This window comes from Notechis scutatus, chromosome 1 (genome assembly GCF_049901735.1).
Source record: "Notechis scutatus isolate UNSWTSFEM ecotype Mainland chromosome 1, rNotScu1.2, whole genome shotgun sequence".
NCBI classification, from domain to species: Eukaryota; Metazoa; Chordata; class Lepidosauria; order Squamata; family Elapidae; genus Notechis; species Notechis scutatus.
The window spans coordinates 39346898-39363829 of record NC_142009.1 but is presented as its reverse complement, the minus strand read 5'-3'; the positions used below and the strand labels follow the sequence as shown (position 1 = coordinate 39363829).

Genomic DNA, 16932 nt, shown 5'->3' with positions numbered 1-16932 from the left:
TAAAATTATACTGTGGCAGTGTACAGTTCCAATATCCATCAATATTTGCCTCTGCTATAAAATTATGACTAATTTATACCATACTATTTTATGCTGATTGCTCACTGTTGATTGAAATTGTTTATGTTTGGCAATGTTTATATTGGAATAGGAGAAAGGTAAAAGATAGTATGGAAATTAAAGCGAAAGAATAAGGCATTTATCATTTGGGTATTAGATTCACAGCAGATTCCCTGTTGTCTTTTATAATGTGAGATACAAATTCAGTAAATGTATACTGAGTATATGTTCATTAATAATTGAAACTATTTTGAATAACATTTCTTAAAGTTTCCATGTGATAGTAGTATATTTTTATTTAAAACATTTAAATAACCACTCTTTGTCTTCAGGGCTGACAAAGTTGGGTACCTCACAACCAAAATATAAAACATCTACTTAAAATAAAAATATCAAAACCAAAACACCTGGTATTATAGTCAAAAGTTTCCCCTGCAGCCCCCACGTTCATCTCACCTTAACCCAGCAAATGGAGGAAAACCTATGGTCATAATGTATTAGTCTTAGCTTCATAAAAAGGTTATTTCAGGTTAATGTAGCCAGCACGTATGTTCTCCCGGTCTTATATGACAAAGAAACACATAACAATATTTGGTGTATACTCTCTTGGCGCGGGGAGGGGGGGGAGATGACTTTTAGGCCGCATTCACCTCCTGTAGTCTTTTTTGATGTCACTGAACCCCCAGTGCAGAAATTTAGCAGCAATCATCAATACTCAACATTGTGATTTTTGTTTATTTAACAAAATAGAAATGAAGCAGATTAATATTTTATATGTATGCTAGTCTATGACTGCAATAAAAAATTGTTCTATTTTATATTTTACTTTACAAAATATCCCCCATATGAATTTTACTTTGTCTGTTTTGGTCACATTTCTATATTGTTGCTATATATCACCATGTACTCTTTAATCCATGAAAGCTGGGGAAACTAAGGTGTTTTACCCAACTGGAAACATATTACTAGTCCAGGCATGATGGAAAAAAAATCTGAATCCTAAAATAATGTTTAGTTTTAACTTTGATTCAAAAGATGATTTGATAAGTTTTACAATGGACAAATTAAAATTCTCTTTTTGATTTTAATTTCTCTACCTTTTTTGTCACGAAACCTGAACTGGATGTCTGTGAAGTCTACAGCAGTCAAATTTAAATGATTTCATTTTTTTCAACATTTGTAATAACCATTTTTTCATCTGTTAATGAGGGTAAGACAACCCTCAGAAAAGATGAGATGTATTAGTCTAATTTAATTTGAAGAAATATTAAGCTGTCTTAAGGTTTACTAGTTAATTGCTTTTACTAATTTCAATTATAGATACAGCCATAGTGCAGAAGTTCAGGTGCGTCTTCAGTTTCTGACATGTGTATTTTCCACTTTGGGATCACCAGATCATTTCAGTAAGTTCTCACTATATCTTAATTTTTTAAAAAATAATTTTCTGTTTTTTTCTTGAAGATTTATTTTGTAAAGAAATATTTAAGGAGAGGCATTCAGAATGCTTATTGTACTACAAACTAAGTACAAGTAGTTCATCATGGCTTACAATGGGTTGCTTAGCAACCATTTGGAATTACAACCCAAAATGTAGTTACAACCTGATTCCAAAGTTCCAGGGCTCCCCATTGCAGTTGGGCATTCACCAACCAGCCCAGGTTTATGATAGGTAGGTAGGTAGATAGGTAGGCGGGCGGACAGATGGACAAGAAAGAGAAAGAATAGGAGAGAGGAAGAATGGGAGAGAGAAAGGAAAGAAAGAATGAATCAATCAACCAACCAATCAATCAATCAATCAAGGGATTACTGGATAGCAATGCATGCAAAGAGAATCTGGATTCATATTTATTGGGCCAAAAGTATGATACAGCTTCAGCAAATAAAGCAAATACAATCTAGGCTGCATAAGTAGAAGTATTATGTGAAGATCAAATAAGTCATTGTTTTTTCTTTTCTGCATTAGTCCACATCTAAAATATAGTATCCAGTTCTGGCCATTGCATTTTAGGAAGGACAGTGATAAACTGAAGCCTGTCCAGAAGATAGCAATCAAGATGTGATGACCCAGAGTATATCAGAATTATAACAAAAATCAAAACGTAAATAAAAGTCCTTTAATGCCTTCAACTTGGCTTCACTGTTTAATTGTTCACAGTGGAGGACTAAACTATTTTCAAAATAACATTTCAAAGGAAAGAAACACAGTTCAAATTCAAAGAGCCGATAACGAAGCAAAAAACAAAAACAAACCACACTGAATAAAGTTCCTCGACAGACCAGGATAGATAATTGCCAACTTCAGGAAGATAACCAGGTACAGTCCGTTGGAAGAACGCCAGCCAAGATAAACCTTCTTTCGGAATTAAACACTAAATTGTCTCCAGCGTTTGTTAGCACCAGGTCCAAACTCTTATGCAAATCTCACACCTGCAACCCATGAAGAGGATCATGGCCCTCTCCTCCCAAGTAGACCACATTTTACCCTGATCCTCTCCTCCCTGTGTGCCCTAGGATGGATAGGGGATGGGCCAGGGTCCTCCTCTGACTGCTCAGAGTCAGTCTCCACCAGGGGCATGACACAAGATGATATATGCTGGAAATTGAAAGCCTATGATGAAGTATTGGATATGTTTAGCCTGCGGCTGAGGCAATTGCAAAGAAAATGATAAAGATTTTAAAAATATGAACATCTGTCATAAAAAAGACAAAGCTTAATTGTTCAGAATTGTTCCAAGAGACAGTATAAAGAAACAATAGTTTTAAATTAGAAGAAAATTGATAATTTTGTTAGAATGTAGGAAAGAATTTGTAATAGTAAGGAGCTGTTGAGGAATTTTCAGTAGGGGACTTTCATTCTGCGAAGATGTTTAAAGAGCCTGGATAGGCATATTTTGGGGATGCTGTAATAGTGGGTTCCTGCATCTTAAAGGTTCTTTACCAATTAGGAATAACAATTATTTCTTCAGATTTATGAAGCTCAAAGAATTTTGTATGGTGGTACAGGTTTTCTGGATTATGTTGCTATGTTTGCATCAGATTCTGAGTTTTGCTGTGAAATGACAAGATAGGAAAAGGCATGAACACAGTCATTCCTGACACCATCAATTATTTTTTCTTATTCATTGACTTTAGATAGGTATTTGATTTTCCAGAGAATCTGTAGACAGCAAGTCAAGATAGAAAACTAGAGAGTAAGTGGCTTGAAATGTTGGATTGAGAATGACCCATACCACTTGCACCTATTCTATGGTTGCAAAGGCATCATAAGAAATTTTATTTGCTGACATCTAATTTTCAAGTGACAAGCCACCTACTATGTGATATTGGCATAGCTTTTTAGTGGGGAAAAGCGTTTGTATTCAAGTTTGTGCAATTCCACATGAACTGTCTGAAGCCCCATTTAGTCTGTGTTACAGGATTGAACCCTGAGCATTTGTTTAGAATATAAAGTTTTGCCCAAGTACGTAATTTCTTAATGACTATCCTTCATGGCTGATTCAATCTAGTTGGAAAGAGTTGACTGAATTCACTTTATGATGTGAAATATTAATTTCTCTGAATGAGGGGGAAGTACTATGCTTTTTAACTCACAATATTGATGCTTAATATTTATTGCTTATCAATAATATGCTGCTTTGCAAAATATTCAAGGGGTTGGCAGCCATGCAGCTTTAGACATTCTTAAAAAATTGACTATCCCTTCTTATTAAATACTGGGTTCTCTTCCTTTTTTCTCCTTTTATTCTCCTTTAATAACTGAAGGCTATTTTACCCCCAGCAACCACCTTGAGAGAGAGTTGACTGGCCTAAGGTCATCTAACTGGTTTTCATGGCTAAGGTGGGATTTGAACTCACAGTCTCCCAATTTCTAGTTTGGTGTCTTAACCACTAGACTAGGGGTGTCAAACTCAATTTCATTGAGGGCCGCATCAGGTTTGTGGTTGACTTAGGGGGGCGTGGTGGGCATGGCTGTGGTGGGCGTGGGCATGGTGGGGGTGGCCAGCTCCCACTGCTGCTGTGCTCACTCTCCTTGGCCAGGTTACTCATGGTGTGTGCAGGAGGGCAAAGTGTGTGGTCAGAGGGAGTCCCACTCCATCTCCTTACAAGGAAGACCCAGCTTTCTAACTAAAGCATCCTCAGTGGTAGGATGGGAGACCACCAGGAGAGATCAGGAGGAGGGGACAAGGGGATGGGAAAAGGTAGCAGGACTGCTGGTGGCCAAGTGCTAAGGCAGAATTTACCTCAGACCCTCACTCTAATTATACTCTTCCTTCCTTTCCTCTTTCTTCTTCCTTCCCCTCTTTGCTTCTTTTTCTTTGTCTTTCCTGTCCCTTCTTGGATGCTCAAATGCAAAAGGGGAAACATTTCTTGATGCCTTCTCGCCTTGTGATCAAATGCCACTTTTGCTAGTAGTTTGTGGCCACTTATAAGATTGAGAACAAAACAGGCTCAGTTATCCCATGCTTGCATTTCGCGGGGGTGTCCACAGACAACAATACAGCAAAACTGTCAAAATGATGTCTCTGATAGTTGATCAGAGCTCCTCTGTTTTTTATGTGCAACAGCTTTAGCGTTTAAGAGCAGAGGTAAGTTAGTTGCTTTTCTAGTAATACATAATCCTTAAAAGGACTCTCCTGTTGCCATGGTCTAATTCAGACTAGAAATATAGCAAAGGAAAATATTTTTCCCCACTTGCTTTGTCCTGGTTTCCCCACTGGAAATAACTGTTTGCAACACACAAGGAGGGGGTACTTTCCTAAGAGCTCACAATTCAAGAACACCAATGGACCATTAAGTGCACATGAGGTATCTTAGGGTGGGGAAGGCCATGGGGTGGCCTAGTGACAGAACAAGTCCTCAAGGCCTCCGATCCACTAAGATACCTCATGCTTCTCCCTCCCTTCCTGCCACAAGGATTTACTTACCTTACAAACATCTGTATCTCCCCTGCTGCTGTTTCTTTGCCTTTGAGGAAGGGAGAGGAGACTTGACTTAGAACTGCTTTTTGTGCCGAGAATAGACACTCCTGGGTGTTATAATAGATTCAGGCACCCATCCTCTTTTGCAGAGAGTCAGGGACCCAGAAGCATTCATTCTTGGTATGAAAAGTGTTTGTCAGTCTCTTGCTCCTCTCCCCCAACTACTTTCCACTTAACTACTTAATGAGACCTCTTTGTCCCACAGAGCATGCATGTATGCAAATGGGGTGAGACAGAGAGCAAGAGAGCAATCCCATGCAACCTCTGTTTGTGTGTATGGGTGTGTATGGGAGACAGTGAGCGATCCATACTTCAGCCAGGCACCCAAGCTGTTGGTAGCGGCGCGGACAGCAGCAGCCACCTGAGCAGTGAGGCAGTGGGGGGTAGAGGACAAAACAAGGGGGGTACGAAGCTGCCCCCCATGCCCCACACCGAATTACCTGAGCGCCCCGCCAGCCAGGTATTAAAGTGCTGCAACTGCCACCACAGCGAGACAGAGAGAGAGCAAGCTCTCTCTCAATCTCTCTCTCTCTCTCTCTCTCTCTCACTCTCACTCTCACGCAGGGCAACCACATCCATTCACTAACCTGCTTTCTGGCTTTGTTCTCTGCCGGCGTGCAGAGCCACTAGTCTGTTTCTCATGAAAAAAAATAAATCTTGTGAGTTTGGAAGGTCTGGACTATATTTTTTACTGTAGTCCCACAGAGTAGTTTCCCTGCATGCGGCGATGGATAACTGAGCCTGTGCAACTGCACTCAGGCCGGAATGGCATGGACCGGCCCCTTACAGTTTCCAGGATGGCCATGCGGGCCGGATTTGGCCTCATCGGCCCATGGGCCTTGACTTTGACACCAAACTGGCTCTTTGTCAAATTGATGGATGACTTCTTTGAGGAAAGTAATTCTTGAAACACTTTGATTGGGGAGAGGACTTTTGATACTGTTTACAACTATATTGTGGATCAACTAATGAGTTGGAAGCACACAATATAGTGTTAAAATGGTGCTATTGCAGGACCAAGTCAACATAGGGACATAAAAGTGATAGGTCTCTTCTTTTGTTGCTCCCTAGCAGCTGGAAAACAAGGCATGGCATCTGTGATTCTGAAGGTAATAAATAGCCATCAGTACTGGTAGACACTCATAGCTCACTCTTCCATGAATTTTTCCAGTTTCCCTATAATCTACATTGGTCTAAGTCACAACTCGAGGGAGCAGATTCCACAGTTTACAGGTAGTCCTCAAGTTACAACACAATGGAGCCTGTCTCTTGATGGTCGATAAGCAAGTCTTGATGGTCGATAAGCAAAGAGCCCATGTGATAGCACTGCTTAGTGATTCCCACTCCTGTTCTCCCCAGTGCTTCATTAAGTGGTGCATGGGATGCTTCAGGTGGGGGAGGTCTAGCAAGACCCACCTGCCCTTAGCCTCCCAAGGTCTCCTGTACCTGCAGCCATCCTATGCTTTGCTTCTCATCCCTCAAGGTCTTTGCAGCCTTGGGCCTGCTTCCCACCCCACAGGTCTCCCACACTTTCACATACTCCCATCATCAATCTTGCACTTACTTTTGAAAGATCTCCAGAGGTCATATTAGGGAAGGATAGCATGCTAATCCACTTTGCACCATCTGTAGGCCAAGTGACTCTGCCCTGGAAGTGGGCAACATTTCAAATCAGCACAGTGTTGTTGCAGGGCAGCCACTCCAAAAATGGCATCTGCTTCTGGGATGGAGCCATGCAGTCTAGGGATTCTGAGGGGTGGAGCAGCCTACCCTCCTTCCCCAAACATGGTCCAGTACACCAAAAATAAACCTGATGGACAGGACACATCACCATGACAATGTATGTTTATCAGAAGTTCACTGATTAGAAAAATAAAAGCTAACTTAGGATTTTTATTGAACCTATATTGCTATTGATTTTTGTTGTTCTGATTTTGAATTGCAGAGAAGAGCGATATTAATCCAAATTATAGCTCATTGGAGAATTATTATAATCCAAATAAAAAGTGTAGCAAATTTCATAAATAAAATATATTTGAATTTTTAGGGTTGAGTCTGGAACAAGTTGATGTACTATGGCACTGCTTAGTTGAAGATTCTGAATGTTATGATGATGCTCTACATTGGTTCTTAAATCAAGTAAGAAGTAAAGATCAGCATGCTATGGGAATGGAAACCTACAAGCATCTCTTTTTAGAAAAGGTAAAGTGGATTTGATCTGTGCTACATAATCAGTTATCATTTCTATTGAGTACAAGCTTTAAAAAGATAATTCTTTTTTTTTCTTAGATGCCTCAGCTGAAGCCTGAAACAATTAGCATGACTGGATTAAACTTGTTTCAGCATTTATGTAACTTGGCTCGATTGGCTACTAGTGCATATGATGGTGGTTCAAACTCAGAGGTAAGCAAATGTACTGACTGACTGTTTCATTTTTTTATAAAATTAGTATGTCTGTTGGGTTCTTGGTGTTTTCTGAGATTGGTTGTTTTCCTGCAGGTGTTTCATTACCCAACCAGATAATGCCATCAGTGCTAGAAGGGAGTGAGGTTTGTTCTCTATTTATATTCTAATGATTTGCCCTACCAATATTGGTGGAAGTGTTCTTGGCAATTCGTCTGTAGGACAATCAGGCAGAACACTAACTAGCAGTCAGAAGATGAAAACTACTTAATTTTAAACATGTGGACAGACTTAACCATAGCTTCTACTGAGAAACTGTGAATATCCTAGACCAGGGCTGTCAAACTCCTGGCCCGCAGGCTGGATGCATCACGCGCTGGCCACGCCCACTCCCGGTTTAGCGAAGGGGAAAAAAGTCCTGATTATGTACATGACACTGCTGTGACGACGTGAGTTTGACACCTCTGTCCTAGACGCAAAAAAACGAAGAGAATTCCTGGAAGTCATCAACAGGCATGTAGAGATAAACAACATCTACATAATATTTGAAAGACAATCAAGCCAAAAAAAAGGGAAACACAGAGGTCAAAGTACCTTCCCTTCAGCAATCACTACTTAGATAAGCAGAGATTAACACCAAGACTAATACTGGTACTAAATCAACAATCAAGCAATAAATAATATCCTAATCAAGGAACTACCAACTCAGACAAACAAACAATAAACAGCCACCTAGTCAAGGAACCATCAGAAATAACTCCCACCAACATTGACAGGGCAAACCACTAGCATATAAACAACCCACTTCATTTTAGCACTGATGATGTTACCTAGTTGGGAAATGAAACATTTGCATGAAAACAACCACACTCATGGAGCACTAAGGCATCTATAACATTTTTGAAGACCTCAGAATTTTTTTGATCAAGGCCCACCCACTTCAACATTTACCCCTGATCTGATCCAAAATTAAATTACACAATGGACTACAAAATGTAAATGGTGCATGATATTTGTTATATTACATTCCTTTATCAATATTGTTGAAATGAAGATCAGGTATCTGTATGTTAAAAAAGGAAATAATTTCAGTGAGGTTGTCAGGGTGTACTTATTTTCTCATATCACTATGTACTTTCCTTTGAAGTACATTAAAATCCTTACCAGTGATACTGATAAAGATGTCAGGAAGAGGGTAGTTAATTTTACTTGACTCTTGGATAGAAATTGTCAACTGTCAGCTATATTAATTTTTCTTTTTTCTTTTTTGTTCTACAGTTGTGTGGTATGGACCAATTCTGGGGCATTGCTTTAAGAGCACAGTCTGGAGATGTGAGCCGGGCAGCTATACAATACATTAACTCCTATTATATTAATGGTATGAGAATTTATTTGAAAATTCTGGGCTTAGAATTCCAAAGAAAATACTTTATAACATTACCTTTTTTCTTATGGAAATAAATTTAAACAAGATTTTTTTTAATCTAGTTCATTTATTTTTAATTCTTAGGTAAAACAGGTCTGGAGAAAGAACAGGAATTCATTAGCAAGTGCATGGAAAGCCTAATGATTGCATCTAGTAATCTAGAGCAAGATTCTCATTCCAGTCTTACCATTATTGAACGAGGGCTTCTCATGCTTAAAACTCATTTAGAAGCATTTCGGAGAAGGTAAACTATATCCTAATATTGTTTATTCAAAAAGTAGTATTTCAGGAAAATGGCTGGCAGTTATGAACATTCTTTTTTTGATCTCAATATTAATGTGTTGTATTTTTTTAATTGCTTTTAGTTAGGATTTTCAAAAAGAAATTCTGAAAATTTTGTTACAAATGCGAAGTGGATTATTTTCAAGGACTAGGGGGTAGGGCTGCAATAAAAGATACTATGGAGAGAGAGAAAGAAACTTGCCTGTGATATAAATTAGGGGTCCCCAGATTCCGATCCATGGACCAGCACCAGGCCAAGGCCTGCCAGAAACTGGGCTGTGCAAAAGAAGCAAAGCCCCATCCACAGGATGCAGGCAGTATGTGAAATCAAGCCCCCTCCGGTCCATGGAAAAACCTTTCTCTGTGGAATCGGCCCTTGGTGCCCAAAAGATTGGGGGCCGCTGATTAAAATCATCCTAGCTTTGAAATATCCTTTGGTTTGCTATGTAGTGTGGAATAACCTACTTTTAAAATAAGATTGAAACATTGAGGCCGTGAAATTATATTTATAGTTCTTTAGATCCTAACAAAAGTTTATAAACCTCACCAATCCTAAAATACTAAGAAATTCATAGTCAACTTTTCTTTGTATATGAGCTCAGCCTATTAATTTCACCTTGAACAGATAGACATGTACATTTCCATACATATGCTCAGAAGAAATAGTTTGTCATTGTTTTCCCTTTTTATACTTTTTCTTCAGGTTTGCATATCATCTGAGACAATGGCAAATAGAAGGCACTGGTATCAGCAGCCATTTAAAAGCATTGAGTGATAAACAATCACTTCCTCTCAGAATTGTTTGTCAACCAGCTGGACTTCCTGACAAAGTACATTTTAATTTGCTTTCATCCCATATGTTGCTTTAAACCTTTGTTTTTCTTATCTGAGAAATAAATTAAATGTATAATATGTTCTGTTCCAGATGACCATTGAAATGTATCCAAGTGATCAGGTGGCAGATCTAAGAGCTGAGGTTACGCATTGGTATGAAAATTTGCAGAAAGAACAGCTGAATCAGCAAGCACATCTGCAAGAATTTGGTCAAATCAGTAGAAAAGGAGATTTTCCAGGTACATTTTAAAATATTTTTCTGACTGATTTTCAATCCAATTTGAGTTGGGTGGAAGGTTTAATTTTGTCTCTATTTTCAGACCATGTTCATATTAAAAAAAAGACCTTTAGTGTTTTTCTCAATTTAGTACATGAATTAGTGAGTGAATGAATAAAATAATATAAAAACTATTATTTCTATAGTTCTGTAAAATGATTGTCATATGTTTGGCGGTTAGAGTACAAGACAAAATACTGAAAACAAATTTGTTTTTCATTTTTAGGAGGTCTCATGGGGCCTGTAAGAATGATTTCTTCTGGACATGAACTAACAACTGACTATGATGAAAAAACTCTTCATGAATTGGGCTTTAAAGATATGCAGGTATTGATAAATATTCAGTGGTGATTATAAAGCATTCTGTAGAGATAATAAATTATTTATATTTACTTATTTGTTAGATTTTTATCCCACCTTTATTACTTTATAAATAACTCAAGGCTACAAGCATACGTAATACTCCTTCCTATTTTTCCCACAACAAGAATTCTACGAGGTGAGTTGGACTGACAGAATGTTACCCAAAGTTACCCACCTGGCTTTTGAACCTAAGGTGGAACTAGAACTCGTGGTCCCCTGGTTTCTGGGTCAGCGTCTTAACCATTACAATTGGAATTGGCAACTCAATCACTAAGCAAAGTGGTTGCTAAGTAGGGAATCATGTGACCACAACCGTGCTTTTCCTTATTCTGCTGCCTTTTGGAATGCTCTCCCGTGGCTCTGGGAATAGCAGGCTCAAAACTAATAATTTTCACTTTTGGCTTTTGTTTGTTTCCTAACTACTCTTCTGCCCTTTGGAAACCTCTCCCTTGCCCTGAGATAATTAACAAAGGGGGAAATAATATTTGTATTTAGAATAATTAGAGAGAAAGTGATTATAAAAGAGTAAGCAGACCCACAATGGGGAACATATATGGAAAGCAGTGTGCTGGTGTTGGCAGCTGCATTCTATACAAAAGGTCCAATAATTCCCATTGTGGGCTGGCTTATTCGTGCTTAATTGCTCCCTTGCCAATCTTTCCATTATGCAAGGGGAGGAGGAGATGAGTCAACCACAAGAGACATTGCCTACTGAAATAGCTTTTCCCCCCTGTCCCCACATATTGGGGAGGAAGGGATTACAAGAGAGTAAGCATGCACAATGAGAAATACACATTGAAAGCAATATGCTGGCACCAGCAGCTCTGCCACACTATACAAACAGCCTGGTATATTCCCCATTATTTGCCTGCTTTTTCTCTTGTAAACTCCACTCTACAGTTTCTCTGCTCTGCAAGGATAGGAAAGAAAATCAAAACAAGTCAGGTATGGGGCAACATATACCGATTGTAACTATGATCACGTACATGACTAAGGGACATTGTGAAGGTTATAAATAAGGCACTGATTATAAAGTTATTTTTTCAATACTGTTGTACTTTCAGTCACTGGAGGTGGTAGATAGGTGAAGACTATAAATAAAATACTGTGGAAAAGCTTTTAGCAGAAAGCTCTATTAAAAGCGCAGAAAAAGATATCTGTTGATCAATTGGAAAATGTAAAAGATGGCAAGATGAAGTATTGCCCATTGCCATAAAGAATTTTTGTACTTTGCCAGAGGGTTGACTTGCACTTTTTCTTCTCATTTCTACATGAACAACTTTCTCATTGCCCTAGTCAGTGTGTTGAAGGCATACTATTGGCACCTATATACAGATGCTTTTATATGACTAACTTCCTTTTAAAAAAAATAAAATTATCTTCTCTTGTTATCTCAAGATGGTCTTTGTGTCCCTGGGTGCTCCAAGGAGAGAGCGAAAAGGGGAAGGAGTTCAGCTTCCAGCATCCTGCTTGCCAGCACCTCAGAAGGACAATATCCCAATGCTTTTACTTCTGCAAGAACCTCATCTTACCACCCTGTTTGATTTACTAGAAATGCTTGCCTCCTTTAAGCCTCCACCTGCAGAAGTGGCTATGGAAGATAGTGAGGTAACTTTAATTAAGGTTCTTGGGCACAAATTGTGTTTTATGCAAGGGGCCCCCAATCCCTGGGTCGCAGTCCACTACTGGGCCATATATTTGTAATCGGGCTGCGGGCTAGTGCACATGCATGCAGCTCAAGATAAACAGGTGCCAGGCTGCTGTACACGCATGGGCATCTCCACTTGCAGTCGAGCTGTGTATGCAGGCCGGCCCACCACTTGTTTGAGTCAAGCTACGCATTGCACTTGCAGTCGAGCTGTGTGCGCCGGCCTGCCACTTGCATGGCCTGGTTCCCCTCTTCCCCCCTCCCCAGCCAGGCCACCAAGCCACAAAGGTTGGTGACCCCTGTTTCATGCAATGTTTAACCATGCATGCACAAACATGGCAGGTTTGTCCACAATCTGTCGGACAATAGGCATTGCTGCATAATCTCAGATGATATGGGTACCAAAAATAAAATAATAATAACATTGAATAACCGTGAAATTGTATTTCAAAACATAATTAAAAATTGTCCAAATTCCCTGTCATGTGATGGAAAAATACACACTTCTGCAATCTCTTTATTGCAGCATTTAGGCATATATTGCAGAAGTCTATAGCGGACAAGTGTGTGTGGGGGTTGATTAATTTCAGAAGATGATGGGTACTATCCGATGGCTCATGAAATACTGTATGTGTATAGGAAACATAATTGTTAACTTTTGCTATTAAATTTAAGAGATTCATGAATCTCTTACTTTCAATATTGATGAGTAAAATTGGCATTACATTTTTGTGATATGTTAGTTTCTTCATCCATCTGAAGGTTAGTTTTCTGTTATTCCAGATTATAAATAGTTATCAATAAATTATAAATAGTGGTTATAAATAGTGTATAATAACTATAAAGATGATTGTCACTGTTTTGGGGCATGATAACAGTATGTAGATAAGCAAAAAACTATTACAATAAATTTAATATTTAACTTGAATATAGAGAATGTGCGCTTAAACTATTTTCACTTTCAACTGTGGCACCAGGTTGCCAGGAACCTCCAGACAGAGGTTGCGCACATATCTAGCAAATTCAAACATGATTCAACTTGTGCTATCATGCCTTCTACTTTTGATTGGAAGTTATTTGTGCTCAAGAACAACAGTAATAACTAGATTTTTACTGATACATATGCCCCTATAGTTAAAATACTGTATGGTATTGTAATTTAACTAATTTAAAGAATAAAGAAGATAAGGTCACCAGAAAATTAAGGCTGATAGAAAAAAACTGATTCTCTTTTTGAATTCAGTGAGAAAAATTTTATTAGAACTTCTATTACAGTCTGTGTGACAAAATTGTTATTGTAATTTATTTAATGTATGTTTTTGGTATATGCATGATATATTTTTTACCTGTGTCTTCAGAGTGCAAAATGTGAAGAACTCCACCTTCATGCAGAAAATCTATCAAGGCGAGTTTGGGAGTTGTTAATGCTACTGCCTACATGTCCTAATATGCTTCAGGCATTTCAAAATATTTCAGATGATCAGGTGAGCAAAAAGTCACCTCTTAAATATTTGCAGTTGTTGATGCTCAGAGTTGGAAATGCTACATATAATTTAGATTTGGCATCACAGTTTGGTATTTGCGGATTCAAATATCTATTACTATTCATATGTCTTGAGAAGGAGAGGAACAGCTATTATGATATTCAGAAGGCCTTATGAATTGCCAGCGTTGGCATCATAGAGATTCTGCCCACTCCCCTCTTTTCACACAGATATCAGGAAGCAAGAGAGAGGAAGTTGCTGTGAAGATTGAGGCAGGTGGGCCAGTAAGAAGTGCTATGGTGGGGCTTCCTAAGGCCACTATAGCACTCGCCACAGCCAATTTGCCACAACCAACTCCCACGGCCAACTCTCAGTGGGAGAACTTGCCATGGCCAACTCCACAGGAGTAGCATGGAATGGGACAATTCACTGCAATCAACTCGCCACAGGACAACTTGCTGCAGTACAATTCAGCAATTCGATTTAATTATTTAAAATAGTTTTTTTTTATTTTTGTCATTCACATTTCATTTTGTCCTTCCTTTTGCATCCTTTCTTCAATTATTCTATTCCACTGTTTCTTCAATATTAGTGTAACTCTCATCCCACTGCGAGTTTCTTGTGGCGAGTTGGCCATGGTGAATTGTCCCGTGCGAGTTGGTCATGGCGAGTTGACCATGGCAAACTGCCCCATGGCAAGCTGGCCATAGTGAGTTGGTTGTGGTGAGTTGTCATAGATCCGATGAGATCTTTTAGATTAGTATGCCCAGATGATGGATGCACTAGTTGGGTTTCAGAGGGCTCTTTCCTGGGGATTTGGTGGACAGCTTGGCCAAAGTTTTAGTTGTTAATTGGAATCAGTAAGTGGCTAAGACCTGCACTAGAGTTCTCTTATATGCCCATCTCCTTGTTCACTGATTCTGGGCCATACCTTGGTTCTCTAAGGAACTCTAGGAGATGAAGCACAGAAGAGATGCCATTGAAGGAAGACAAAGAGTCTAAATCAGCATGAGTAAAACCACATATTTCGGTTTAGAGCATATTAATAAGAATAGTGAAAAATGTCATCACAGCTGGCCAATGGCCCTGTTTAAGGTGACGTTGCCTGCTGGGGAGAAAGAGCTACAGGAACATCTTGCTATCTGGTAGATAAATTCATTCAGATTTGGACTCTAAATGGACAGGTCCTTGGTAGATGTCTGGGATAGACTCTTGTAGGGTTATTTTGAGTGTGTTTATGGCTGTGATTAATGTGGAAATCTTTCACTGGACTGTGAGCTCATCCTCCTGGTTGGTTGTTTATTAATGTAAGCAGCCCAGAGTCGCCTATAGGTGAGATGGCTAGCAAACAAGTCTAATAAATATATAAGTAAAATAAATAAATAGTTCCAGGTCCCTTTTGGTTGTTCAAGACCATTCTCATGCATATCTAAAAAAGATTTTTAAATTATAGCAAATGATCATGTTTCTGTAAAGCTAAAAAAGTATAAATGAAAGATACATTGTTGATAACAGCAAATGATTTTACATATCTGGAATAATTTTGTTGAATAGACAATCCAATTACATTTTAACAATTTAAGCATAAACCAAAATAAAAATAGTAAATAGTGGAAACTTCAAAAACTCACCTATTCAGCATTTCTCTTTTCCTTTTAATTTAGCTGTAACTTTAGGAATCTCTAGTGAACCATAGATTAAAGCAGAGTTTTAACCATAGATTCAATATGAATCAAATTATATTCAACAGAGTGTATAATTAAGACACGAGTGTATATTAAGTACATTAGTTGATCCGTCTTACAGATTTTGTCTAATCTTTTTTTATTTTTTTAAAGAGCAATGATGGATTCAGTTGGAAAGATCTTTTAAGAATAAAAAGTGCCCATAAACTTTTGTATGCCCTTGAAATAATTGAAGCACTTGGAAAACCCAATAGAAGAATAAGGCGGGAATCCACGGTAGTATAATTTTATTTTTCAAAGTTTCGTTTCATATAAATTTGTAAAGTTCCTTTTATAACGTATCTTTTATGATTATTATGTTTTTGTCATTGATTTTAGGGAAGTTACAGTGATCTTTACCCAGATTCTGATGATTCAAGTGAAGATCAAATAGAAAATAGTAAAAACACTTGGAGTTGCAAGGTTTGAAATTATTGTATAAAATGCTATTCTAGTGATATATGTCTTTGTTCACATGTGTCTGTAGTTTTACTTTTTGATTTTAATTAGAAATTAAGGTATTCATAAACAATCACAGGCCGCATTTTTGAATAAATCATTTTATAAAGCAGGTCTTTGCACAATAATGAATTGCTTATTTTTAATTTAAATTTTAATAAATGTATAATGATTATAGACCAGCATAAGGGGAATGGGTTACAATAAATTACAAACAGAAAGTTTTAAAAAATATGAAAAGCTGGAATATATAAAAATGTATTAAAACAAAATAATTTTTTTAAAAAAAGTCTTTAAAAATCTTAAATGAGGAATAGGAGCATTAAATGGGTATAGGGAAACATTTATGGAAGACTATATCAAATTACAAGGATGGCAAATACAGGAATCTTCCCATGTTGACCTTCAAGGACATGAGGGAAGGGCATGCCAGACTAAAGGCCTCTGGTATTTATGTAGTTCAAGTTTAGTTAAGTATGCCATAGGGGAGGTAGACTATTGGACTCACTAGAGTAAAGATTGGTGTCCTAGCTAGTTTTGTTTGGTGCTCTGTGTCGGCTATTTGCTGTTTAATGAGTGTTCTGATAATATCCCATGCTGAATAGAAGACCTGGAGAGAAACCCAAGCATGAGATTTTAGTTGCCACTGCCTGTTTCCATATGGATTGACAAATGTTGCTCATAATTAATGGGGGAAGGTTGAGGAGGAAAAGGATAGTCTAAACCAATAGTTGAATATGTCTCCCACCCTTTAGCCTTCATTTTGATGAGGCCTTTCTCTAGCTACACGTTGTCATTAGAGACACATTTTGGGACTTGAAGGGCTGATCTTAGAAATTTGGATTGTAGAAGTTCTAATAATGCAAAATTGGAGAAGGAGCCCAACTGGGCAGAATAAAGTTATGTTATTCGCTTGGCTTTGAATAATTTGAGTGATACCGGTATACTATGGCCACCTCTTGTTCAGTTAAGGAATATAAGGATGGCAGCTGA

At 38.2% G+C, this 16932-nt stretch overlaps 1 protein-coding gene across 2 annotated transcripts in view; it reads left to right on the top strand.

Annotated features, from left to right (window-relative positions):
- The window catches only part of USP34 (ubiquitin specific peptidase 34), a 142568-nt gene that overhangs the window by 62129 nt on the left and 63507 nt on the right, over window positions 1–16932 (top strand). For both annotated transcript variants that reach the window (XM_026676739.2, XM_087961324.1), the window contains exons 21-32: window positions 1381–1463; window positions 7087–7241; window positions 7329–7442; window positions 8721–8820; window positions 8953–9112; window positions 9854–9980; window positions 10076–10223; window positions 10488–10588; window positions 12023–12232; window positions 13631–13756; window positions 15595–15717; window positions 15820–15903. In XM_026676739.2, coding sequence (XP_026532524.1) covers window positions 1381–1463; window positions 7087–7241; window positions 7329–7442; window positions 8721–8820; window positions 8953–9112; window positions 9854–9980; window positions 10076–10223; window positions 10488–10588; window positions 12023–12232; window positions 13631–13756; window positions 15595–15717; window positions 15820–15903 — 1531 coding nt within the window. The remainder of the gene's footprint in view (window positions 1–1380; window positions 1464–7086; window positions 7242–7328; window positions 7443–8720; window positions 8821–8952; window positions 9113–9853; window positions 9981–10075; window positions 10224–10487; window positions 10589–12022; window positions 12233–13630; window positions 13757–15594; window positions 15718–15819; window positions 15904–16932) is intronic.